The 27,984-nt window shown below is 40.7% G+C and overlaps 1 protein-coding gene across 6 annotated transcripts in view; it reads left to right on the top strand.

Annotated features, from left to right (window-relative positions):
* Positions 1–27,984, top strand: part of TASP1 (taspase 1) — a 246,458-nt gene that overhangs the window by 87,470 nt on the left and 131,004 nt on the right. For all 6 annotated transcript variants that reach the window (XR_001603125.1, XM_016212011.2, XM_087818871.1 and 3 more), the window contains 2 exons: positions 8,340–8,450; positions 26,856–26,966. Coding sequence is in view for 5 of the 6 variants with exons in the window: in XM_016212011.2 (XP_016067497.2) it covers positions 8,340–8,450; positions 26,856–26,966 (222 nt within the window). In the remaining variant the exon portion in view is untranslated. The remainder of the gene's footprint in view (positions 1–8,339; positions 8,451–26,855; positions 26,967–27,984) is intronic.

Raw genomic sequence — 27,984 nt, 5'->3', positions numbered from 1 at the left:
ATAAATCACTTCTAATTGTTGTCATTAAGAAAGTTATTAATTAAATGTTTAATATATATGGCTGGCTTAGTAGTTACAGGTTAAAATTCTTGTATGGCATAACTGTCTTGCTTATGTTCTTTAGGAGCTTTATACTGCATATATAATCAATATATGTACTGAGATATTTCACATTACATTACATCTAATTGTTGATGTTTATAGCTTCATCTTGGTTTTTAAAAAATTTTTTTTTATTGATTTCAGGAAGAGTAAGGGAGAGGGAGGGAGAGAGAGAAACATCAATGATGAGAGTCATTGATCGGCTGCCTCCTGCACGCCCCCTACTGAGGATCGAGCCCGAAACCCGGGCATGTGCCCTGACGAGGGGTTGAACTGTGACCTCCTGGTTCATAGGTTGATGCTCAACTGCTGAGCCACGCCAGCTGGGCTAGGCTTTTTTAAAAAATTTTCACCCAAGGATATGTCTATTGATTTTAGAGGGGGGTGAGGAAGGGGTAGAGAGAGAGAGAGAGAAAGAAAGAGAAATATTGATGTGAGAGAAACATCGATTGGTTGCCTCCCATATATGCCCTAAGCAGGAATTGAACCTGCAACTTTTTTGGTGTATGGAACAATGCTCCAACCAACTGAGCCAACCGGCCAGGGCCATCTTGTCCTTTTTTTTAAACTCATAAAATGCATACTGTAGGCCTTGATGCAAAATGAAATCTTCAATTTTAACATTACCCCTTTGGGACCTGCTTAGTGACTCACTATTTCTAAGCTGTTTAGTTAAACCTGGGGGCTATCTATAGTCCTGATTAGTGGTATCAGAATTTGTTGTACCACTTATCTGTAGACAATTATTACTTTGATCTTGACCAGGGATTCAGGTTTTTGAGGCTTTTGAATTTTCTTTGCTTGGATCTCCTTTATTTGTATGGTGATATCAGCCTTATTTCTGCAGTGGTGGACATCATGGAACAAATATGTTACATAAGTGTTCTGTCCATTGCAAGCCTCTTAACTAAATTTTAACTGAAATGTTATTGAAGTTCTAAAAGTACTTTCAGCTATAAAATTTTGTCCTGTAAGGAATTTAAAGTCATTTCTGCTAAGTTATTTTTTTCCAGTGAGGAAACTGAGGCACAGAGATCTTAAGTGACTCATCTTAGGTTCCACTGGAGGTGGTTCTCCTCATCTGTGGTTTCTCTCTCTAATGGAACAGGAATCCAGGTAGAAGATGTCCAAGAGCATCACCTGAATCTTACAGACAGTGCTGTTTCTTTTATGGCTGCTACCCTAATGAAGTTCTCACGTGTAGATAAGTCTAATGCTCACATATGTAGTGTGTGTTCCAGACAAATGCAATAGTAGTGATAGAATTTTAGGGGCTCCATCATAGCTAAGAACATCACTTCTACTGGGGGTTGTTGCCTGTGATTTTTTTCCATGTCTTGGACCATTTGTCCCTGGTGTCCTAATTAGAATGTTATAATTTAGATAACTAAATTGAGAAATTTAGAGCAGAAGCAAGATTCTATTTCATCATCTGTATTCACACTCAAAGTGCATATTGGATAAATTCCTACATTGAGATGTGACTTTGACAAAGAGGGGTGAGAGAAAGGGCTGGCTCAAGCTTTGGGAGGGGACACCTCTGTGTTCTTAACCACAGACCCTCTGATATGATGGATTGGATAAAGGATTCTCACTACTCATTTTTGTTGAAGCTTTTTTTGTTTGTTTTAGTTCTTTTGAAATAGGTTTTAATCTATGAAAATATTTGTATTTTTACAAAACTGGAACTCTTTCCATTTTATGCAGCTACTTCTTGTTCAGATAGTTGAATCTTTTGTGGTTTAGTTACACCTTCTCAATAAACTTGATAATAGTAATAACTAATAAATATCAAGCATTTAGCATATGTAGCATATGCCTAGCACTGTGCTCTAGAAGAGATATTTTCCTATGTTTAGTTGTAACTGTTCCAATATATTTGTCCACATTATAAATAATTATGAAATGCTAAAGCATATGTCAGTCACATCCTGGTTTGTAAGAGAGGAAATCTCTAGGACATAATTGAAAATTGGTTTTTCTTTTGTCTATTTTTCATTTAACAAAACATTGGAAAAGCCTGGGTTGTTCTTGATAGATTACTATAAATATCCAAAGGGGCTATGGATTAGAGAGAACTGAATATTGGGGAAACACTAAACGTGTGTTGGTGACTGTAACCTTTAAACATCTTCACTACTTATTCCACCTCTTTATAAAGCTCCTTATGTTTTCGTCTTATATATAATAGGTTCCAGGTTTGATAACCATGGGGACACTGTGAAGACTGAAATCATGTGTATTCTATCACTTTTAAGGCAGCCCTCTCTTTAATTTCACAAGACAGGCTTGAAAACCAGAAGTAACCCGACTCCGAAACTGGCAGTCAATCCTCTGACAGGGAAAAGGTGACGTACTGCGTAATAAATTCCTTTGTTGAAAGAGAGATGTTGCAATACTGGAAACTGAAGTACCAAATGTTTCCTTTTAAATTTGGAGAGGCCTTTCCTCATTACTTATCTGTCCCCGTGGACTTCTAACAGGGGATGTGTTGAAAGATTTTTCAGATGCCCACTGGCCGCAGTGAGAGTGAGTGGCAGCATTTAGAAGATGACATAAATACTTCAAAATCATCAGGAATCCTCGGTGGTGTGCCCGGTACTCAATGTGCGCTTTTGTTGCTGCCGATCCTGTGCGCAGGCCGCCTGGGAATGTGGGTTATGTCTGTCCTGTGAATGCAACTTCACTTTCCCCCTCTGGGGGCTCTTTGTATCAGAACTGAGGTTAGAGTGGTTTAGAAGAAATAAAGTCTCCCAAAGGAGAGAAAGATCTGTGAGTTTAGGAGTTACATTTAAAAACCCTAATCTCATTTTCTTCTTGTATATAATGGGTTCCAGGTTTGATTAGCCTGGGGACACTGTGGACTGAACTCCTGCGTTCATGGAGGAATTCTATCATAGTCCCCTACCATTTAAATACTACAGTAAAATCCTACATTTAGACACTACATTAAAAATTTGATATTTGGGGCCTTTTAATTTTCATTTTGTAATAATTTGCCTCATAGCACCACTGCTGCCACCACTAAATGAGACAATAATAAATGAGATTAAAAAATTATCTTGAAATGCAGTGAAGCTGTATGTTAAATGTCAGCCAAGAGTTGGTAAATTTTCGTGTTTCTCCTCATTGCAAACACTTTTTAGTTTGTTACTTACCATTTGGGGCTAAAACATAATGTGACAATATGATTTTATTGGGCTATTACATTACATACTTTTATTTATCTTAATTTGAAGATGCATTTGTTACTAGAGCTGAAATGAAAATGCTAAATTTGTGACGACGGTCAGATGAAATACAGCATCTGTAGCATTAGTTCACATTCACTCTTACCAACTCATGACCTCAGATATGGGGGAGTGAAGTGCATGGGACCAAGCCCAGTGAGGGGACACCCTCCCTTGCTCTTTGCTCTCTTGCTTAAGAGAAAGGATTGCAAATAGAGAAGTGTAACATTGAAGTCAGGCAACAAACCTGTTGGGGAAAAAGTAGGTATTTATTATAGAAGTTGGTTAAAATAACAAACATCATGCCTAATCCATAATCTCCAGAAAACTACAGTTAAAATGTTTCCTGCCAAACTAACAGATCTTTATCGTATTATTTGTTCTGTTTTGATAATGAAAGGTTTACCAGGTGGCCGTTTTGACCCTATGTGAAGGCTCTGCTTGCTTTGAAGCAGTAGCCTTTAGAACTGCAAATCAAAGGCTAACCTCCTTTGTAACTGTTCTGGCCTCTTAGACCTTCAGGCCAGCTGGGAATCAGCTCGTCCTAACAGGAGGAAAATGTAGGCTAGGATGAGGAGGAACGGTTTTCCTTAAGGCAGTCGTGATCCTCATTGTAATCTTGGTTAAGTGTTTACTAAGTGCCCAGCGCCATGCGGAGTGTTTTACATGCATTGGCTCATTTTGTCCCCACAACAACTAGATGTTACTTCCATTCCACATTTTGCTGCTGAGGAAATGGAGGCTTAAATACAGGCCCAGAGTCACTCAGCTGGTTTCAAACGAGTCTGACTATAGAATAGAAAGTGATAGCCTCTACTTTACAGTGCCTTATGGCCTCGAGGTAGAGTGTGTGTGCGTGTGCGTGTGCGTGTGTGCGTGCGTGCATGTGTGCATGTGTGTATACCTCAGGATGTATCTATTTTTATCCCTCTTCTTTGGAACTCTGTGCATCTTCAGCTTAAGGATTTTCTTATAACTTAAATTCTGGAAACTCTATCCATTGTCTCTTCAAATATTAGTACTTTCTCCCCCGTTCTTGTCTCTTTCAAAATGCCTGTTAATGTGCTGGATATTCCTCATTTTATACTCCAGACTTCTTAACTCCACATTTTCTTATGTGTTTATTATTCTAGGGTGCTTTTTAGTTTTCCACTGATATATCTAGTTCTCTTGCTTTAGTTTCATTTAATCTTGTTACATACATTGTTTTAAACATTTTTCTAATTTGAAAAGTTTTATTTGGTTCCTTGAAAAAACTGTACACCTCCCCAGACCCCTGCTCCCAGATTGCTCTGTTTTTTAAAGTTATGATCTCCTTTCTTTTCTTATCTTTGCACTACAGATCGTTCTACTACAAGAGTAGTCAAAGTGTGATCTGTGGGTCAGATTAGGCCCATGACCTATGTGTGTGCAAATCATGAGCTAAGAATGATTTTTAAACTTTTAAAAAGTTATTACAAAAATGAAAGAAAAATATTTGACAGAGATCAAATGCAGCCTGTAAAGCTTAAAATATTTACTTTATCTTTTTCTTACAGAAACAGTTTGTCAAGCTGTGTTCTATTATCACTACTTCTTGGTTTGGTCATCATTCTGATTTTTGCATCACACAGTCTGCCTTATGGAGTGTGTGAGTTTGTATATATGTGTTTATGGTTTGTAATTTTTTTATTGTGAGTTTATCTTTAGTGTGTGTCGTGATAGATTAAGGATCCCCACAGGAGAGGAAATGTTTTATAATTCTGAAATATGGATGTGACATATACCAGAGTCTCAGCAACAGGAAGCACACTGGGAAAGAGTCAGCTGAGACTGGGTTAAGGGTTGAGATTAATACATCACCTGGCCATGGAGACTGGGTCTAGGAATATCCAGGGTTCCTGCTGAGTCCAGGGTTCTCATCTAAATCCCTAAGGTTGGCCTGTAAGATATATAATCAGGGCACTGACATCTAGGCTGGCCAGAATGATAATTGAGTGAATACTTCGTAGCCACACAGGGGTCTGATACCTTTGGGGAGATCTGACAACATGCAGCAGCACCCCTGCCAACTGCTGTATACTCTGGGCCTACCACCAAGTAGGTGCTTAATAACAGTCTGGTGAATGAATGGATGGGGAAGAAATGAAAATCAGGTCCATATTTTGGGTACCAGTAAGTACCAGGCAGGTATTTGCTGTGAACCTTTGCCCTAGACTACTAACCAGATAGGAAGAATCTGAAGAGATACCTCTAGTAGTTGCTTTGTTGATTCCCCTTGCAGTTTTCTACATAAACAATTACGTTATGTGCAAACAGGAGCAGTTTTACTTCCTCCATTCTGATCTTTAAGCCTTTTATTTCTTTTTCTTGCCATATTTCAATGGCTGGAACCTCTAGTATATTTTTGAATAGCAGTGATAAAAGCAGACATCATTGCCTTGTTCCTGATCTTCAGGAGAAAAAATTCAACCTTTCACAATTAAGTTTAATATTAACTGTAGGGCTTTTGTTGGTGTACTTTATTTCTGGAAAGTGATCATTGAATTTGGAGGTTTGATCTGATTCAGGTATAATATTTTCAGTGGGGGGGGCAGCACTACAAAGGTATAATTTTATCAACAGATGCGATATCTGGTTGTATCTTTTTGTGGTATTAACAGCCACTCATGATTGTTGCCTATATCAGTTATTGTATTAAAGGTTACAAATGGTAATATTCTAATTCTGTTGATTTCTTCTTTATTTATTAGTTGGGATATTTCTGTGGAGAAACTTTTTCTTCATAAACTATTTAGTTACCCTGCTGTATAGTTCCTACAGGAAGTACAGAGAAATCTTGGTGGGTTTCTGTTTATCAGTTTTTAGAAGAGTGAGTTGGTTCCATATCATCCTCCAAAGGTAACAAAGGGCTTTTTTTAAATCCTCACCAGAGGATATGTTTTTTGTTGATTCTAAAGGGGGGGTGGGGAGTGGAGAGACACATCAATTGTTTGCATACTGTGTGGGTTGTGACTGGGGATTAAACCCACAACCTGGGTGTGTGCCCTGTCTGGGAATTGAACCTGTGACCCTTCGGTGCATCCTCCAACCAACTGAGCCACCCAGCCAGGGCAACTAAGTCTTTTTAAAATAAAAGATGAATTCACTATGTCCTTAAATCCATTCATTTGTCATTTTTATTGATGCTAAATAAGTGTGTACTTTTCTAAGTTCTTTTAGAACTTGGTATTTATTTTACTTTTCTTCTAGGTTTGTCATTGGGTCTTCATTCTATATATAATGCACATTTTCTGTTGAGATCTGAAAACATAAATACACTCTTACTTGCGTGAGTTAAGGACAAAGGAGGGTATAATGAAAGGCTTGTTTCTAATATCTTTGAATAAAGAATGGAGCTGTTTTCCATTGAATTACACTTCAGCTACATGGCATCATATTTAAGAAACCTTGGAATTTTGTGGGTAAAACCACAGAAGTCAAATTTTTCTTTGATTGGAACCTGCAGGAGAACAAGCTTTTGGTGTCAAGGCTCTTATGTTAGAGGTGATATATATCAGAAAAAAGTCATAATTTTAAAAGTTCCTTGGTGAAATCAATCATGGGGAAACCCTGTTATTCCTGTGTAACAGCAGAGGAAAAAGTCTCTCTGACACATATTGTGTATTTCTGATGTAATGTTAACTTCATGTGGTTTAGCTATTTGACTTGAGGTGTGTGTACATAACCTTCTGAACACTCATTTAGCTTATAATATGCCAATTTCCTAACAATTATTATTGTTCTAAAGTATAACATTTCACTGTTCAACATCAGATATGTACACAAAGGGAATTAAAATTTATGGAGTTTCATGAGCTTAGCACAGTGTCTCTACATAGTAAATGTCAAAAATGGTTTCTATTTGCTTTATTGTCGTTCTTCCCCTGATTATAAAAATAATATTGCAAAATTTTAACAAAATAGGGATCACCATAATCCTGACTAAAAAGATATGTATTAAGTTGCATATCTAGACCTTCCTGTAAGTGTAGATACTCACACAGACATACTTAGATCTTGAAGGGTATTTACATTTACATTTACCAAAAAGCACAGGGGAATTCTTTCAGGCAAAATGTCATTTGATTTTTTTAAAAACTTCTATATTCTTTTAATGGTTTGCATTTTTGGCAATGAGCATATATATTGCATGTGAATACATGATATACACCTGTGTTTATATGTGCATGTATGTATAGAGGGGAGGGTGAGGAAGAAGGGAGGGACAGAGGAGAGGTCTACAGATAAGAGAAAATTTCTGAAATGAAAAGTACCAGCCTGGTTTAACAATTACAGATTGTATTTTTAGCAACATTTATTGTTAGTGCCTAACTTCTGTCCCAATATGTACGAGCTGAACAGAGAACTGGGTGTCATATGTTGGTGTTGGTTTAGTTTCATGAATTTAAGAAATTTAAGGCATTAATTAAAAGAGGTTATTTCATTTGATAATCTTAGCTCACATTTCTTTGGGATTGCTAATAACCTCCCCTCTCCATTTACCAGTGTAGTGTGTGTGCACGCACGTATCTGCATGTAAGTTAATGACATGAAAGAAGTTACTTTGTTCCTGGTTCTGTTGGGGAAACTGGGTGGATCCTGGAGATGCTTCTGTTTTTGCTGTGATTGTGTTGAGTCATACTTTATTCTCCGTAGATGGTTAGATCATTTGATATGCCCTTTACCTGTTACGTGAATTAATAGAGGATGATTGTCTAAATCATTCCTGTGAAAAAGTTTTCCTGTTTTTTGTTTGTTTGTTTGTTTCCTTTTGAGATTAGATAGTCATGTGTTTCTCAAGTTTTTGCCAAATCTCATAACTGAAGCCACTAGATTGCTCATAGAAGCCTCTTCATTCATTACTGAATTACTCTCCAGCACAGCTGCATCTTAACTAGTGCAAAAGGGTGTCTTAATGCTAGTAACATGGGACAGCCATTTAATACTGCTTTTCCTCAACAGTTTTTTGTTTCCTTCAATTTCTAGGATGTGGGGAGCATCTTGTACGCACCATACTGGCTAGAGAATGTTCACATGCTTTACAAGCTGAAGATGCTCACCAAGCTCTGTTGGAGACTATGCAAAACAAGTTTATTGGTAAGTATAACATCAGGAAAATTGCATCCTTCTAAATACAGGTTCCTTACTGTGCTGTATGCTTCATGAGTCAGGTATCACATTTTTAGTCTAGACCGAGGTACAGGGCCTGGCACAGACTTAGACCCTCAGTTAATATTGGCCATGAAAAGGATTCCATCACAGCCGCTATTGTACCATGAAATCTGCCATATAACTACTGTAATGCCCCAGCTGTGAGATATTGTCCAGGATTTGAGTATATACAATAGAATACAATTCAACTAAAATAAAATTTAAGGTGCAACTTTCTTTTAAAGTTTTAAAATATAATTTGACTCTTTTTTTTTTTTTTTAAAGTCAGCATTTTAAAATTCAGTATTTATGGGTCCAGTGCTACCACATACAGCTGTGTAGGGTTGAGTTGAAATACTGCTCGGGCTCCATTTGCCATCCATGTAAGGGCTTTCCCATCACTTAACATTGAGCTTATCACTGTGCAAAGATTTGTGAAGAACTATACGAAATAAAAAGCATTAAATGTTAGGGTAATTAGCCACGAACTCATCAATTAGAGGGGATGGTCCAGGGATTGGAGGGGAAATGGTGCTTTTAAGGGAGGTATCAGTAGAGAATGTAGAAGTATTAATAGACTTTGATTTTGACATTAGGAGGTAGTGTAGCCCTCTGGGTCCATTCATAGGATAGAAACCATACATTAGGTTAATCAGGGGAAATTTAATATGGAGAATTGTTAACTATGATGAAAGAACAATTGTAAGATATAAGGAAACTACGTGGTACTCTAGAGCTGAGAGAGTGTCCAAGGAAGGACATACTTGGAAGGGGCTCAGACATAGTTTGAGAAGGTGTGGTTTGGCCACCAGGTAGCAGAAAAGTTTACTAGTTTGGCCAGTATGGAACTGGTCTGGAGATGCTGGGTAAACAATAGGCCACACTCTGGAGTGCAGATAGGGTGCAGGTAATCAGCAGTCAGTGGCTGGGTGCAGTGGACACAGAGGTCACCAGAGCATACAGGCCATAGGGCACTTGCAGAGGGAGTGACTGCTTGGTGTTTGGCCCTCTGGACCACAGGGGCTGCATGTAGGTTGTGCAGGGCCTTGACAAAGGAGTCCTGACAGGTGAAGGTGTGCAGCCAGTGGGAGCCTCTGGTTTCCATGTTGAGAGGGCTGTAGACAGGCTTAGTTGCAAGGTCCCAGATGGACTGTGCTGTGAGTCTGTGACTGGGGAGGCTACCAGCTATCCTCACACCACACCACCTCTCCTGAGCCCATGCTGGAAGGGTGCCTATTTTAACTCTGTTTATGTTCTTTAACTCAGATTAATACCTAACTCCTTTCCTTTGTTCTACTAGTCCCCTGGTCTCTTTTTACGTGGCACTTAGTGTTTGTCCTCTTTTCAATCTCCACTGAGTGATAATTGGATTCCAAGGAGCTTCTTTGTTGTCATCATGGGAGGGACTACCTGTTTCTCGGTCATCCTCCTCTGACTGTTGGCTTCTGCCAAGGTGGGATGTGCCCTCTACCCACCTATGGGCTCCTGGCCTCTGTCTCTGTGGAATTCAGTATGGTGTTTGTGGCTGCCTCAGTCGTGACAGCAGATGCTAGTGGTAGTGGAGTCAGGTGGTCTGCAAACTTGGAATAATCAGTGGGATTGCCAGTCCTCATGCACACCAGGCTACTTCTTCTGCTCTCCTCTTGCTGGCCTGAGGGTGGCATGGGAATGAGGGTCTCCCTATCTGCCCCTCTGTCTCTTTAGGCCTCACCTGTTCTTGAATCCTCAATGAGAATGACCTGAAGCACTTTATTGAATCTAAAATGACAAATTCGATAGCTAGTTCTCCCTTTCCAGATTTAGGTCCACACTAAGGAGTTAGAGCTCCATTCCTTTCTCTTCTGTCAGTTTGTTGTACTCTCTTTTTAAAAACTCTTCTCTTCAGAACTACTCACAGAGTTTGACTGCAGCATTTCATTTTGCCTCTGGATCCCATGACCTAGTGCACATTGAACACAGTCCTAAGAATTCCAGACTCAAATTTTTAAAACATATCTAAAATCTTGTATTTAAAACATGGTTTCCAGTTTTATTGTCTTTTCCTGACATGTGAGGTCAAGCAACTTTTCATATATAACTGGCCTTTTGTATTAATCTGTGAATTATCTGCTTATAGCTTTTGACAGTTTTTATATTGTACTGCTTAGGTGATATTCTTTTAATTTACAATTAACTTTTATTAATGGTAAAATTACCTTAAATGAAAGATTCTAAAATGGCATAGCAGAATTTAAAAATAACCCTGTCTATTTCTGAGTGGTGGTATGTTTGATATCTGTGACTCTCTGCACTAATAAGGGATTTTTTAAGTAAGTAATTTTACACTTATGATAAAATAATTTGCATTTATGTATTTTTTTCTAAAGTTGTCAGTGACTTATTAAGAGAATGATTTTTTCCTTTTTTTGCAATTTGAAGCAAACTCTGAAATATTACCTTACATATGGGTTCTTTAAAAATCTATTTTTGATGAGACTTTAATGGGGTAGAATGAATAGAGTAAAATTGAAAGACACTTGGAAGATTGAATTCTCTTTGTTTCTACTTGCATTACCATTATGCCAAGATCCAGAGCTTTGGTTTGAGTTAATATAGGAAGCATAAAAGAGAGTAACCAATTCATGCATTTTTAAAACAACCACTGTTTATGTAATATACAAACCCCATAAAAATGGGTACTGTAAAAATAGTGCCTTAATAATACTCCATGCTAACCAGCTGATTATAGACTGAGTGCTTAGTTAAGTAGGGAAAAAATAAATAGATTTCCTCTTTAGTTGTGTTTTTTAAGTGATCACACACACACGCACACACCCTTACAATGATTCAGATGTGACTTTTCCTATTCATGGTTATTTTTGAACGAACTTGGTTTCATGAATTATTCCTTTTTCATGCAAACTGTGACTGCACATGTGGTATGTGAACTTCAGGGTGGCATTATAGCTTTCTGCCCAGTTCTCAACACGTAATGTCACAGAACATTTTTTAGTTGCTTCTGCTCACTACTAAATATACTGTAGGTAAAATGTTACCTACAAAACTCAAATGTCTTTTATTCTTTTTGAATTTCTAGGCTAGATTTGTATTATCAACCTACAATCTGTATGACCTTTGTTGAAAATTCTGTGCAGCGTATATATTATGATTTTTAAACAAGTGGTTTTGCTCTTTGTTCTTTTATTTTATTCCTTTAGGAAGTGTTCTTATAATACTAGTGATATCATAGGTTTATTTTCAAGTACAGAATGCCATCAACAGTTGAGGTGAAGGCAGTCCACTCTTGTAGTTTTCTGTCAAATTGAGAAGTTATATTCAATAAATATTTTCTTGCAATGACCAAATTTTTAGCTAGCATCCCAGTAATTCATGAGCTCTAGCTTTCATAGGAGGAACAAAAGTACATTGTAAACTCTTACCTGAGATTATCAGTTATGTTTCATGGATTTCTTTATAATTCAGAAAACTTTAAAAATGTACCATTCTCTTCTCCAGTGCAGTTCTGGGTTTTACAAGACTTTTCTCCACATTCTTTGTGCATGTTTCTCTTTTTCAAACATTAAATGTTTTTTCCTTTGCACCTATCTGGAACTTGAGGGACTCCTAAGATAATTTATTATTTTTATCACTAATTCTTGGGCCCTGGGCTCTTATACTTTCAGAATTTTTACCGTCTTTTTACTTATAAATATTCATTGAAAGCCATGCATGTACTTTGCAGTTGTAGGGTGAAGGCCATGAGAGAGAAGCAGAATTAGTTTGTATAGAAAGGAGTCAGGTATCAGAGACTCTCAAAGAGAGAATCTGTGGGACTTGATGGTCATTTGAATGTGACAGATGCAGTCAAAGAGACATCAAAAAACTAGAGTTTTTGCTCAGCCAGCGTGGCTTGGTGGTTGAGCATTGTGACCAATGAACCAGGAGATCATGGTTTGACTCCGGGTCAGGGTACTTGCCTTGGTTGCAGGCTCAGTCCCCAATGAGGGGGCATGCAGGAGGCAGCCGATCAATGACTCTCTCATCATTGATGTTTCTATCTATCTCTCCTTCTCCCTTCCTCTCTCTGAAATTAATAAAGATATGTTAAAAAACAAAAAACAAAAAACTCTCCCAAAACCCTAGAGTTTTGATTATGATGGGCTTGAAATTGCATGCCAATAAGAGAATATGAGAATGGCTTGGTATGGAACATTGGACATGTAGAGAAAATGGGATTGATTTTGACCATTTAGGCACAAGACAGTGGGATATATGGTACTGGAGCTTCAGAGGGAAGTTGAGACTTTTAGCTTGTCCTCATAATTTGTGGTGTCCACAGAATGGATGATTCAGCTCTGAAGGCTGGATCTGCTTGCATGACGTATTGTCAGAGAGGCCTTTCCTAACCACCCTACCTAAATCCTTACTCCTTTCCCTACTCTTCTACTCTGGTTTATGTTTCTTGTTAGTACTTCTTGATTGATTCTATACACATTTGTTTATTATTGTCTATCTCCCTTCAGCAAGGCATAAACTGAGAGCAGAGATCTGACTATCGTTTCCCCCACATCGTTATATCCCCAGAAGCTAGAATAGTTCCTAACAATCAAAATATTTGTTGAATGCCTGGCTGGCGTGGCTCAGGGGTTGAGCATCGACTTATGATCCAGGAGACTGAGGTTCGATTCCTGGTCAGGGCACATGCCTGGGTTGCGGGCTCAATCCCCAGAAGGGAGCGTGCAAGAGGCAGCTGATAAATCACTCTCTCTCATCATTGATATTTCTATCTCTCTCTTTCCTTCTCCCTTCCTCTCTCTTTAATCAGTAAAAATATATTTAAAAAATATTGGTTGAATGAATTAAGAATAGAGCGGAAGGTGAAAATCTTAGAGGATATCTGCCTTTGAGGGGGTGGGGAAGTATTCTGTGAAAGAGATTGAAGAGAGAGGGACAATGGATGCAACCAAGGAGGATAATGATCTAGAAACCAGAGTCAGAAGAAATTGTTTTGATATAACCAAGGGATTTCCATGTGTTTAGAGATATAAATGAATATCAAGAAAAAGCTTTTGGGTTTAGGCATTAGGGGGGTATGAGTTCAAGCTTGTGCAGTGGCAGCAGGGAAAGAATGACCAGAAATAGTGAAGCAGGTCTTTGAGCCAAGGTCTTTGGTGACAAGCTAGATGGTTGAGTTTGATAGATGACTGGCATCCACAACTTTGCACTTAAACTGTGTACTAATACACAAACTTATTGAAGATAATTTTGTACTTTTCATATTTTTCATTTTTAATTGGAGTACATCTCCTAGAGGGTCACAGAGTTGCAAAATAATATTTTTCTTCCCACCTGACATATGATACTTATGTAGAATCCCAGAATATTTTTAAGTGTGTAGAAGTTTACAAATCAGAATAAATTTAAGAGACTGGGTGTAATGCGGACAAAAGGATGAAAGAAAATATAGAAAATGGCTACAAGGATGACAGTCATTTTAGAAATGAATGTGTTTTTCTAAGGGCCTTCAGGAATATTCTTTTGGAAGCTAATGGCAAAACTGAATACTTTTTGCTTGTCTTTTTCTGGGGAGTTGTTGCAGCCTCTTAGAGCATCTTCCTTTTTTACAAAATAGAAGCTTAAGAAATAATGTCCCCAGAAATGTATCTTATTTAAAACAAGATGCTGAAATCTTGTGTGGGAAGGCTAGAAGGTTTGATAATAGGAAGAATGGTTAGATAATAATCAGAATTGTTGAAAGAAGTAAAAATTTGAGCCATCATTATTATTATTTGGCTAGAATGGATGGTTAAAAATAAAATGTATTGACCTAGGCAATCATCATTGACAAATAAATAGTTCACCTACTTATTAAATTGAGTAATACCTAAATTTGATTTTTCAGTGCATATTAAGTGTAAGAAACAGAATAATCAGAATTTCCAAGAAACCCAGAAGTTACCTTTTGTGACATGGCTGATGCATTGTTCTGGGCAGCCTCAATCATTTTTCAACTTTTCCTCTCCTTTTATAAGTAAGAAGAATAAAAAACTTGTTATTGTATTAAATTACTAACAGAGTTGATCAGCAGCTGACTAATAAGATGGACTTATCAGAATAAATGGAAATGGTGGCCAGCAACAGAAGTGTAACTCTCTAGTGCTTTGGGCATTCCCAGCTGAAGTTGGTTTTCTTCCTGTGGCTTAGGTTTCCTGTTTAAACAAGAATTTTAGCTTTCTCTCAGAGCCTGGAAATCCATTATATTTTGGACACTTGGAGCTTTCTAAATAGCAGAGACTGATTGTGTTAACCGCAGATGTGTTCCTAGTAAGCCTTTTGGGAAACAAAGACCACTTATTTTAGCTGTCAAATTTTGATAATTGGAAATAAATTGGTAATATTATTTGATTGGAAAGCAAATAATAAGCACAGTACTAAAAAAGTAAAAAAAACAAGTCTGTAAACAGTGTCATGTTACTTTAAAAAGAACCATAGTTTTGTTGCTGGTCTATTTGATTTTTAGGCACCGTCGACTTGATTATAAAGGTTGGTGCCATCACAGAATTGGGAGCTGCTGAGCTATTCACAATAGGTACTTTATTTTGAATTTTATGTTAAAAGATGCTTAAGAAGTATTAGGATGTAATTAAAACCACACAAGGAATTTGTTTTATTCCATGCAGAAAAAAAAAAGAAAGAAAAAGAAAAATCTTTGTTTCCATATTAGCAATTTTTTTTTCTCCTAAGGGTACTGATTAGGTGATCAAAAAGCATTTTTGTCTGTTCCTTTAGTTTGTGAGCATGTGGAGAAAACCACTAATATTAGTTACAGTAAACTAGAGCACATAATTATAATGTTGCAAGAAGGAAAGGAAAATTAAATCATATGAAGCTGAAGGCTGAGTTGTGCAGTATTTTGAGTGTTTAGTTTGAATGGGGTTTAAGTTACACTTGGTGTGTGTAGGTAAAGAAATCAATCCATAATTATTATAATGCTCATAATAGATTTTAGAATTGTTTTTATGGTTGTAAAGTTGCTTCCCCTCATTGTAACCTACTTTTCTTTTTCAGTCAGCAGATATTTGAGAGTAACTGATTTCTGAGCCTGGGAAGACCATATATTCATGGGGGAAGAATAGGGTATATGTAAACAGCATTATTCTTAGCCTTTTATGAATGCGGAATGTAGAACCCAGTCCATTCATTGGTATTAATCATGGGCAGCTTATGCTGAGTGCTTCTCACATAGTCCGTCTGAAGCTCAGTGACACTGATGATTTTCTGCTATTTTACTTCGCTTCTGGGTAGATTTTCAGTTTCAAATTGGATAAGCTTAGAGTGTCTTCTTTAAGTAGCAGATTTGTATTTATTTAAAACATTTAAACCAAGTAGAAGTCTTCACTTGAATTTGTGATTAGGAATTCTGTAATTATTTGGGGGGGCGGTAAATTTTGAATGTGTTTGCTATGAGTCTGTGTGTGTGTGTATGTGAAATGAATGCATACGTTTTAGAAGTTTCTTTAAATGTCGAAAATAATCCTGCCTGTTTTACGTACCTTCTTTCCTTTTCTCCTATAAAGTATAATGTTCAAAAGAGCTTCTTGTTATATCCTGTAACTATTTTGATATAAAGATGCAAAACAAGTGGCCATTTTACAAATTTAGAAACCTGTATTTAAAGAATCCAACCCAAATGCTAATAGTCTGAGAACTGATAAAAATGATACAGGTGAAAATTAACTCCCTTTGGTTGAATGATTTTGAAGCAACACAATTTAAGCACAAATATTTATGAGTGATTAGCCTTTGATGAAAAAAATACTTTCTAAGACAATCAAATTTTAATAGATTAAATGATAATTAGTATTTATAAATGTTACTAATTAATATTCTTAATTAGAATTTTTATTAAGAGTATTAGATATGATAATATTGTGGTTGGGTAAGAGAACGTCATTGTTTTTAAGATATGTCTTCTGAAGTATTTATGATGAAAAATTATACTATTTGAAACTGACATTCAAATGGCTCAGAAAAATAGTATTTATGAATGTAATGCTTTTGTACTGTAGGTTGATGTTGACTCTGTAAGGTAATTGTGTGTGTGTGTATGTGTGTGACCTGACTTACATTGTAACACAGTCATTCTGGCTACAGTGCTGACAATAGACTATGGGCAGGGGAGCTTCGGAGAGGAGAACCTGGGAGACCAGTGTGGATGCTATCAGGCTATCAGGTAGGAGATAATAGTGGTTTGGACTCGGGTGATGGTGGTAGGATGGAAAGAAGTGGTTGGACTCTGGATAGTTTTTGAAGGTAGAGCTGACATGATTTGCTAATCAGTGGACATAGGATGAAAGATAGAGTCAAAGATGAGTTCAGTTTTGGCTTGGGCAACTGGCAGAATAAAGTTTCTGTTTATTGATGTGGGGAAACCTCCAGGAAGAATATGTTTTATGGGAAAGATCAATCAGTGTTCCAGGCAGTGCTTGTTAAATGCTCAAGTGCAAATGTTAATTAGGCAGTTGCATATTCAGGTCTCTCCTTCAGGGGAAGGCCTGAGATACAATCAATTTGAGAATCAAGAGTGCGCCGATGATATTTTAATGTGATGCACCCTATGAGTTCACCAGGGGAATGAATGTAGGTGAAAGAAGATGTTGAAGGATCCTGGAATATTTCAGAATTAAGGTCAAGGAGATGAAGAGGAACCAGCAGGAGATTGAGGAAGGGTAGCCAGTGTCCTCCTGGGTAAAATCCAGGAGCTTGTGAATTCCTGGAAGTCAAGTGAAGTAAGTGATTCAAAGAGTGATCGGCAGGTCCGATGCTGCCTACAAGTAGACAGAAAGATGAGCCCAAGAGACTGACAGATCATCGACTTGAGCACTATGTGGAGGTCATGGGCAGCCTCACAAAGAGCGTTTGGTTGGAGTGGTGGGGATAAAAATCCCCATTTGCGCGGGCAGGGGAAGGGAACGAGGGGAGGGGGTAGGAGACGGTGAGCATAAACGTCTTTCAGGGAACCTTTCCTTATAAGATGAGATGGGGGATAGCTGGAGGAAGAAGCTTGTTGGTTTGTTTTGGACTATATAGGAGACAGACAATATATGTTTGTTTTCTTATATGGAGAAATTAGAGCAAATGGTCTAGGAGAATGACCCAGGAGAGACACATGCCTTCGCTGTGTCTTCGGGGCGGCGCGATGCGGAGGGCGAACGCTGTCGGAGGTCCTTGAGGGGTGAGAAAGAAACGGACCATGCGCAGGGACCAAGCAGATACGGTGGGGCCCATGAGGTGGTTGTCCCTGATTGCTTGTCTTTCTCAGGGACGTGGGAAGCAAGGGCAGCTGCAGAGGCAGGGTGAGGAAGGAGAGACTAGATTTGAGGAGAAATGAGAAAGTGAAGATCCGTACTTGGGAAATGCATGAATCCTGGGCAGCATCAAGGGCCAACACTGAGGTTAGTGGTTGTGGGTTTAAAGAGAGTGGTTAGCCATGGTAGGGCCACTCTCCAGCCAAATGCAGCTTATGGGTGCAGGCATGAAGCAGGGTTTAACTCTGCTTGGAGTTTTGCCAGGTGAGTAAGGTGGCCAAGACCAGGCCAAAATAGTTGGAAGTTCCTGCAGGGAATTAATTATAATGATGGACCATGGACTTTAGCTCGTTTAAGGACCAAAGCAAGGACTTGACAGGGGTGAGGGACAGGTTGAAGACTTGTTGGGAATGGGTACTAGAGGGTGCTCACTCTAGTGAGATGCTTGCAAGTGAGATCTTACGGGAGAAGCGGTGGTCCTTTGTAACCACAAGGACTAGGGTATGGTAAAGGGCGTGAGTGGCTGATGTAGAGTAGGGGACAGGATTCTTGGGAGAGAAGAGGTCAAGGAATTGAGAGGTCAGGGAGTTGGAAGTGTAATCTTGATACCTTGAAATCACTAGGTAGGATGGCAGGGCAGATGCCAGAGAAACTGATCCAGGAGCATAGAACTTTGAGGAGTGATAGGGAGTGACCTCTGGGGGCCAGTAGATGAACTGCCACACAGACAAGTCCAATGACAGGAAACTCAGATCTGGTTAACGGTATGTGTGCAGCCCTCAGGAGGAAGGTACTACCCATCTCCAGACACAACATATTTTGTTTCCACAGAACTCATTTACATTAGCATAAATTTTAAACCTGTGTACCCCTAATGAGTGTGGAAATGCCAACTGTTTGTTACAATTGAAACGGAAAGAAAAATGCACGGTTCTCTGAACCCACAAGCACTAACATTGCAGTATGTTGGCACCTGAACCTGCACGTCCCCAAATTGGCTGTTTTTGCTGGGCTATGGCATTAACTGACACGAAACAGCCACAGGGCTCGGAAGTCCTGGGGTGGAGCCCAGCCAGATGGGTACAGAAAGTGAGTTATTCTCCTTTTCTTCAGCCCAGAAGTTGATGCATCAACTTAAGTACGAAGTGAAAATGTGAGTCGCCGGCACTCCCCTTTCTCCGCCACTGCGCCCACCACCGAAACAGCTCTGCTCATTCGCCTGTCTGCACAGGTCTTGCTCTTGCTAAAGATGGCTGAGGCATGCGTGCTGTTTTGAAATGTTTTGGGTTGAACGGTATTTCTAATGTTAACCTTTTTGGTTGCACACTAGATTAGGGTTTTGTGGCCACCACTGACTGGGCTATATTTAGTTGTCTCTCTCGGTGGATATGCATAATTGAAAACGTGCAAATGAAAACATCCCTCTGTCCCCTCTTCAAATTTAGACCTTTTTATGAGTCTCACTCACAGTAGTGCTTCCCTTGATTTCTATGTTTCCGACAATTTCGTGGGTGGAGGGCCTTTTTACTCTTTAGTAATTATGCCTTTCTGGGATACAGGTCCAAAATAGACCTTGCTTATATGGAATTCCCCAGATTCTCAGAGTGACCTTTCAATGTTTATCTCAGCTATTAACATAAGAACTCTCTTGATGAATTCTGTGTATGTATTTGTGTATCTGAGTAAACTTGATAACCTGTAGAATTCCCAGGGTTTTTATTTATTTATTTTTCCCTCCAATTTTTTTTTTTTAAATCCACACCCGAGGACATGCTTCAAGAGAGGAAGGGGGAGAGAGTATATGCCCTGACCCGGAATTGAAGCGGCAGCCTTTTGGTGCACAGCACTACACTCAACCAACTGAGCCGTTCTGGCTGGGCCCCGAGTTTTTAAGAGTGATAGATTAGCTTTATCCCAGATGTGTCTTTTTCCTTAGGGTTGCTTGAGTTTGGTGGCCAACTGCTCATCCTTCCATAAATTAACGGTAACTGGCAAATTGGTCTTTCAATGCCATTGATTTCATATTAATTCTAGTAGAGACACTTTTACAAATGCAGATGAAGGAATGGAATTAAATTTTTTTGGTTATGTTGCTTTCTTTCTGGTTGTTCTTTCATCACAAGATCTCTCTCCAATAATGTCTAAAAATTTTTTTAAAATCATGGCTTTCATTTTTGCCTATCAGCCAGTTTTAAAGATATTTATGGTTTACCTCTGCAGGTTTTTGTGGGTTTTTTTGGTTTATTTATTAGACATAGTAAATGGTTACCCACTGCCCAAGGCTTCTAAGCATGTAGACTGTAAAAATCCACAATTAAATCAAACAGGGCAGCTAAAATTCCACAGCAAAGGTGAAAAAAAAGTTCAGGGCTTTATTTAGTAAAGAATGACAAGCTGAAAAATAGATCCTGCCCAGCATCTAAGGTTAACAAATGAGAGCTCTGCTGAATGAGGGCAGGGTGGGAATTCCAGAGATGAACAAGGCCTCGAGGGACCGACGAAGGGAAGGAAGTTGGAGCCTTCAGCTAGGGGAAGAATTTCACTACTAGGAAGCAGTAGACTTGTCCGTGCCTAGGATTCTCTGACAACTGTCCTGGAGGTAATGCAGCCAATCCTGCATGATGATGGCAGGACATGTAAATAGCTTGATTGAAATGTCAGGTTGAGGTCAGTGACCCCTTTGCACACATTCTGGTGTGGTACATGGACAGCAGTGACTCAAATGCTCTTCTTGGTAGAGCACCTGCCTTCAGTCCCCAGTGGGATTTCTTCTGGTCCCACTCCTGCTCTAAGCAGCATCTAGCAGCTATTTCTAGCTGTTCCTGAAACCCATCACGTCCCTACCCTTCCAGAAGTTTGGATCATTTTCTCTTCGATTTTATGAGCCAGCAATCATTTATTTTACTTAAAATCATTCTAATTGTGATTCCGGTCCTAGCAATGACAAGAATATGGATTGATATTCCTGTTGACTTCTTTGTTTAATACCCAGAGCGATTCTCCTTTTCGTTTCTTCAGATCCTACATCCTTAAATATGATGGCACAAATACGGGAGGTAGTTATCTCATTTGTTTATATTCTGAGTTTATTATCTACATGAATGTCCAGATTATACACATGTGATCAGAGTGAATGTGTCTCTTGCCATCTGTAATTGTAATTTCATTCCAGAGCAGTTATAGACAGGGGTATTTAAAGAATCTATTTGAGACATTTTATTAGGGTGAATGAAGCTTAATCTTTATTATTTCTTGAATCTTCTTCACTTGTTTTATGCAGACTCCTTGCATATATATTAATAAGACTTTGGATAGTCATAGTTTATTAATATTTGCCACCAATTTTCCGTATGGGTACAGAAAGCATCTAGCACGGAGCCTAACGTGCCACTCTGAGTCAGTTTTTCTTTCTCACTGGGAAGAATAAGAAATAGTGTTTACTTTTATACAGAACATTTAACATTTTAACTGGGAAGTTAATACCCTATCACCTTGCCACCTAATTGCTGAGTGTCAGTTGAGCACAGATTCTAGCTGTTGTAGAAGGTTAACCAGGTAGGTACATTAATAGATTTTGTTCAACATTGTGATCTTTGAGAACCAGCAAAATGCTGTCAACTGTCTTTCTACCATCGGCATTACTACCACCAAATGTTTAAGTAGCACCTTAGAGGTTACAAAGTTCATATACATAAAATCAATCCTCACAATAACCCAGAAAGATGTCTTTTAATTGAAGAAGCTGAAGCATGGGTTGTATTTGTTTTTTTCTAAAGTAGGTCTTAAGAACATGATTGTAAAACTCAAAAAAAAAGGTGTTCTGTCTGAATCAGTACTTTTTTTTTTTTAATTTCTCTTTATTGTTGAGAGTATTACAGGTATCCCATTTTTCCCCCAATTGACCCCCTCCACTTCGCTCCCACCCCCTCCCCAGGCCTTCACCCCGTTATTAACTGTGTCCATTGGTTATGCATATATGCATATAACTTCTTTGGTTAATCTCTTCCCACCCTCCACCCCCCTTCCCTCTTTCCTCTGAAATATGATCGTCTATTGCATGCGTCAGTGTCTCTGGATCTATTTAGTTCGTCAGATTCTTTTGTTCATTAGCTTCTTCTTAAAGAAGACTCTTCAACTTTTCCTGTAGTGCTGGTCTGGTGGTGATGAACTCCTTTAGCTTTTTCTTATCTGTGAAGCTCTTTATGTGACCTTCAATTCTAAATGATAGCTTTGCTGGCTAAAGCAATCTTGGTTGTAGTTTCATGTTTTTCATCACTTTGAATATTTCTTGCCAGTCCCTTCTGGCCTGCAAAGTTTCTGTTGAGAACATCAGCTGACAGTTTTATGGGTGCTCCCTTGTAGGTAACTAATTGCTTTTCTCTTGCTACTTTTAAGATTCTCTCTTTGTCTTTAACCTTTGGCATTTTAATGATGATGTGTCTTGCTGTGGGCCTCTTTGGGTTCCTGTTGCTTGGGACCCTCTGTGCTTCTTGGACTTGTAAGTCTATTTCTTTCCCCAGATAGGGGAAGTTTTCTGTAATTATTTTTTCAAATAGGTTTTCAATTTCTTGGTCTCTTTCTTCCCCTTCTGGCATTCCAATAATATGAATGTTGGGCTTCTTGAAGTTGTCTCAGAGGCTCCTTACACTATCTTCATATTTCTGGATTCTTTTTTCTTTTTTGCTCTTCTGGCTGGGTGTGTTTTGTTTCCTCATGTTCCAAATTGCTGATTTGATTCTCAGCGTCTTCTGCTCTACTGTTGATTCCATGTAAATTATTCTTCATTTCAATTCCTGTAGGCTTCGTTTCAAATTGGTACTTTATTATGTCATTGATTTTCTCAGTTATTTCCCTAATAGTCTGTTTAAACATCCTTATAACCAAAATTCTGAACTCTGTATCTGTTAGCTTGCGTGGATCTATTTCATTTAGTTCCTCTTCTAGAGATTTCTTCTGTTCTTTCCTTTGTGACATGTCTCTTTGCCTCCACATTTTGGCTGCTTCCAGGTGTTTGTTTCCATGTATTAGGTAGAGCTGCTATGTCTCCTGGAATTTGTAGAATGGCTTTGTGTAGTAGGTGTCCTGTAGAGTCCAGTGGCTCAGCCTCCCCAGTCACCTGAGCTGGGCCTTCTAGGTTCTCCCCTGTGTGGGCTGTGTGCACTGTCCTGTTGTAGTTGAGCCTTGGTTGCTGTTGGTGTCACTGGGAGGAATTGACCCCCAGGCCAATCAGCTGTGAGGACCAGCTGCAACTACAGCCAAAGGGCTGCTGTGCTGGAGACACCCCTATGGAGCAGGATTTACTTCAGTGGGGCTTTGGTGGTCACCAGGTGTGGCCCTCAAGTGTCACTCATGGGTGTGGTAGGGTTGTAATTCAGCATGGTCCAGTCTGACCACCAGCTGCACTGTGTCTGGGGCCTCCTGGGAGGTGCAGAGTCAGCCTGTGCCAGTGCCTTGCCCAGGGCCACCCAGCATGAGCTACACAGCAAACCGTAGTTGGCTGTTACTTGTGCTGGACTTGGCCATGTCCAGGAGAGGCCCAGCTATGAGCCAGTGCAGCTGCCGCTAGTGCCAGGCCTGGGGCCGCTTATCAAGCCCTATGGGTCCCACTGCTGCTTGTTTGAGAGATTTTAGGAAAGTCCTAAGCATGAGGCCTGAGAGGCCACTTGCATAGAAAAGCCCCTGGAAATGGCCGGGATGAGCTGCAGGTGAGGAGGGGCGGGGCCTCTGGGAATCACGGGGCGGGGCCAAAGATGTGAGTCAGGTGCTGGCGATTCAAACATGGCGCCTGCCTGCCGGCTGTGTGCGGGGAGGACTCACCATGGCCTCTGCCAGCCCTTCTGCCTGGGAGGAAGCCGCCCCTCTGCCTCTCGCCCCGACTTCTGGCAGGTTAGTTCCTCCCCGAGTGTCCCAGGTCCTTTCAGGCTGCTGCCCGGCGCTGGGCTCAGAGGGAGCGTCCGAGTGAGTCTGTGCCGGGCCCTTTAGAGGAGCTGCTGGGGCTCCCGCAGCCCCCGTGACCCTCAGATAGTCCCTGCTGGTTTCACAGCCTGAGGTATGGGGACATCTCTTCCCGGCCCCGGAGCCCTGGGCTGGGGGCCTGCTGTGGGGCTGGGACCCCTCACTCCTCTGGGAAACCTCAGCCTCCGAGATTCCCTCCCAGGTTTATCCGGAGGCATAGGGTGTGGGCCCGCGGCCCGTCTCCGGGATTCAGCCCCTGTCTGCTCGCGTCTCCTCCCCTCCTGCTGGTCTCGGTGCTGCTTCAGTTCCCTGGTTGTGGGGCTTCTGTTCAGCCAGATCTCAGGAGGCTCTGAGTGACGGTGGTTCTGTATTTTAGTTGTGATTTTGACATGGTTGCGGGAGGCGGCGGGTGCAGCTGTTCCCCACGCCTCCATCTTGAATCAGTACTTTTTTAACATCACAGTGATAATATGAAATCTGAGTACTTCCCATGAGAAATTTGGAATCTTAGATAGCTCTGATCATTGTTTTATAAAATTATCTAGTGAATTGATACCAAGGATGAGGAGCCCTGGTGATAAGCTTCCGTGAGGACCTGGGACCCTGTCCCCTTCACAGCACTCGCGTACTGTCTCGTGGACCTCATGCTGCACACCACACGTGGCAGGATGTGTGAGTGTGTGTGTTTTGAGGAGGTTGGGGGTGGGGAAGGTGGTGCACTATGAAAGCACTTTGTTAGTTACTAAGAGGGTTCCAAAGGCGCACCTGCTCTCCTCACCCATAGGCCCTGGGTCTGCATGAAGCGCGGGGGGAAGAACAGACTCAGTCTGCGGGAGGAACAGGAGCCAGCAAGGACAGTTCATGACCATGAACCTAGGGGACACCTTGGGGAAATGGGATACAGGAGGTCTAGTTTGGCTGGAGCATATCAAGTGTAAAAACAAATAGGGAGAGGTTGGGGAGGGAGAGCAGGGCTAAGCCAGGGTAAGGAGTTTGGACGTCATTCTGTGGGCAGTTAGGAGCCATTGGTGGTTTTTGAATGGTTTAATGATGTGATCATCACTTGGGCACATATTTCTTATTAAACTTTGATATCTCTGTTTCCCAAGCCCCTCATATCCATTCTGTACACAGCCCTGTCGGTGCTACTTACAGAATAAATCCTGGGCTTACCCTCTACTGACAGCCTCCACTGCCACTAGGCTCACCCAAGTCCCTGTCATCTCTCAACGGGGCTGCCATGGCAGCTTCTTCGGTGGCTTGCTGCTTTTACTCTTGTCCTGCTAACCAACCCAGTGCAGGTAAAAACTATCAGTGTCCTGGTTAAAGCCCTGCATCATCTTTTCATCAAACTTGGAGTAAAATCCGAACTCCTTGCCCAACCCACAGAGCCTTGTGTAACCCTTTATGACCTTGCTCTGCCCCCTCTCTGAGTTCATGTGTACTCTTGGTTCCCGCTCTCTCACTGGGCTCTCACCACTCTAGCCTCCTTTGTTTTCTGAACACCCAAGCTCCTTTCCACCTCAGAGTCTGTGCATTTGCTTGGTTGATCTGCCTAGAATGTTTTCCCCCCAAATATTCACATGATTATTGGCTTCTTACCAAAAGATGCCTCCCCTGCCCCTTGATGTAAAGTAGCCCCTGCCCCAGCCACCCCCCCCCCATTGTTTACCAAGACTCATTTTCTTAGCACACTTACTACCGTCTGGATGCATTTCTTTATTAATTTGTGAGTTCGTTACTTGTCCCCCGGCCTGCTCAACTGGATGTGAACAGGGACTTCATTTTGCTCACTGCCGTATCACCAATACCTAGAACAGTTTTGACACACAGTACGTAGTTATTGAATTAATATATGTAGGGATTTGAATGACTGGAGCAGGGAGGCCAGAACAAAGCCTGCTGCTGTGTGCTCAGCACAGTGAGTGCCCTGTGAGTATTGTGAGTGGAGCGAGGGGCAGAGACAGGATTTGACATGGTTTGAGTGCTGAGTCACTGGAAAGGGAAGAGCTCGCGCCTGGATGTGTTATAAGGAACCCAGGGTTCTTTTGGGCACACTCAGCCACCCATCTTCACTTCAGCCCCATCCCGCACTCCTGCCTTCAGGGGAACTTGAAGCCTCCAATTTCTGGTGCTATTTGGGTTTTATGACAAAACTGGGTGGTTTCCTATAGATGTCCCCTCACTCTGGCCAACCTTTCCTCCGCTGGGAAGCTTAGGTTTCAATGTTCACAGGTCTGCTCGGTGAGCAACTACTTGTCCGTTTTCTCTCCATTTTCTGAAAGGTCAGTTTTTCCTTGTCTTTCTCTCTGCCCTTATTGGGCCTCGTCTTTTCTTCCTTTCCCCTCAGCTGACTGGGATTTGAGGAAGGCGTGGAGATAAAGGCATGCGCTTAATCTACTGAGTTTAACCAGGCTCCTCCCAAATCCAACTTGGTGGCTTTTATTTTTACTAATTTCTCTGACAGCACTTGGGTTCACGTGCTCACTCTCTGTGCCAGGTGTTTGAAGATGTCCTTGGGGAGGGCACATCTAACTGGTGTTCTCGAAACGCTCATGGCGGCTCAGGGTGTGAGAGCACTCAGAGACCGGTCATTTCCAACCACTGGACTCAGTAGAAATACAGTTTCACCCTTGTTTGTGTAAACCTTTGGGAGTGTTTTAACATGTTTGTAATGAAATTTGTGGCTTATTGTTTAAAATTGAATTTAAGGTACAAAATCAAAGCTTTGGTGGCATGCCCCTGACAGCAGGGAGAGCCTGGTAAGCGATCCCTAAGAGCTGATCAAAGGGAGTTGCTGAGCGTTTTCTTCTGTATTTGTATTTGGTCCTTTAATCTGGTAGTGTTTCCGGTTCCATTCTGAACCCCACAGTAATGCGCACCCCACCCTCACTCAAGTCATCTTGGCAGCATCTGGCACTGTCTTTGCCAAATGACCCCTGTTTAGGCATCAGCCTGCCTTTGCTATCAAGCCTGTACAAGGTAGCAAGAAGGTGACTGTCAGGAAGTGGGTATCGTTCAAGATCTTATTGATACTGCATTTTTGTTCTAGTAATCAACTGAAAATAGCAAAATTAACTGAGAAATGATCTCTGCCATCTCTGCGTAGGTTCACCTTTCCTGGCCAGTGAAGACGGCGTGCTCGGAGGGGTGATTGTTCTCCGATCCTGCAGATGTTCCGCGGAGCCCAGCTCCTCCCGGAATAAGCAGACTCTTCTAGGTAAGCTGGACACAAACAGTGCGTGCATGTCTTTCCCTTTCAGTTTTTTCAGGATGTGGAAAAACTTATATCCTTAAGTCAATAAGCTATGGGAGGGCCAGGATGCTCTGTTGACATGTAACGGTCTCTGTTCTACTGATCTTTCTGCATAGATAAACATCTAAAAGATGAATGTTTACTTCTGAGTCTGTGCTCAGAGCATATTTTCCAAATGGGCTCACAACCGAGGACCTTCACTAAGCTCAGTATTAAGAATATTGGACCATGTATTTACCCTCTGCCTTATTTCATGAAACATCTGAGATGACCCATAACAGTACACACAGTAACACAGAGCACTTCTCCCTGGGCTCCCTCCCAAAAAGGAATCAGAACCATGGATCACTGGCCTAGAAATCCATCCCAGCTCCATCGCTTATTGGCTATGGCACCTTCACGCATCAGTCTTACTGTCCTGTGTCACCTCCACATCTGTAAAATGAGGACGTCTGCCATGTCCTTCTCATAAAGTGGTGGTGAGGAAGGGCCAAATGAGTGTTTTTTCAGATTTGCAGATGTTCATCCAGATGTGTGATTTTGTGTCTAGCCAAGTGCATCAGTGGGGTTAAAACCCAGCCTGCCCTCCACCTGCCACAGCCCAAACTTGTACGACTACCTCTGCACCTCTGGGGTGCCTTTTCCTAATTCACTCATCCGGGGAGGGCATTTAAAAAAATCTGCATAAAGGTGCCACATAAACTAGCAGGGGACCCTGTATGTTATTTTTTTAATTGACTTTTAAGTTGAAGTGTACATACATTCAGAAAAGCGCACACATCATAGCTGCAACTGCTAGACTAATTATTACAAAGCAGACCCACCCATGTAAGTGGTACCCAGATGAAAAATAGAACCTGACTACAACCCCAACAGACCCCTGGTAACCCCTCCCAGCCTCTCCCCCCTCCAAGGTTAACCACTATGCTGACTTCTAACATCATGGTTAGTTTTGCTTGGTTTTATATTTTATATAAATGGA

The sequence above is a fragment of the Miniopterus natalensis genome, chromosome 7, assembly GCF_054644295.1.
Source record: "Miniopterus natalensis isolate mMinNat1 chromosome 7, mMinNat1.hap1, whole genome shotgun sequence".
NCBI lineage: Eukaryota > Metazoa > Chordata > Mammalia > Chiroptera > Miniopteridae > Miniopterus > Miniopterus natalensis.
The sequence above is the reverse complement of the archived record's forward strand: the minus strand, read 5'-3'. Positions and strand labels throughout refer to the sequence as shown.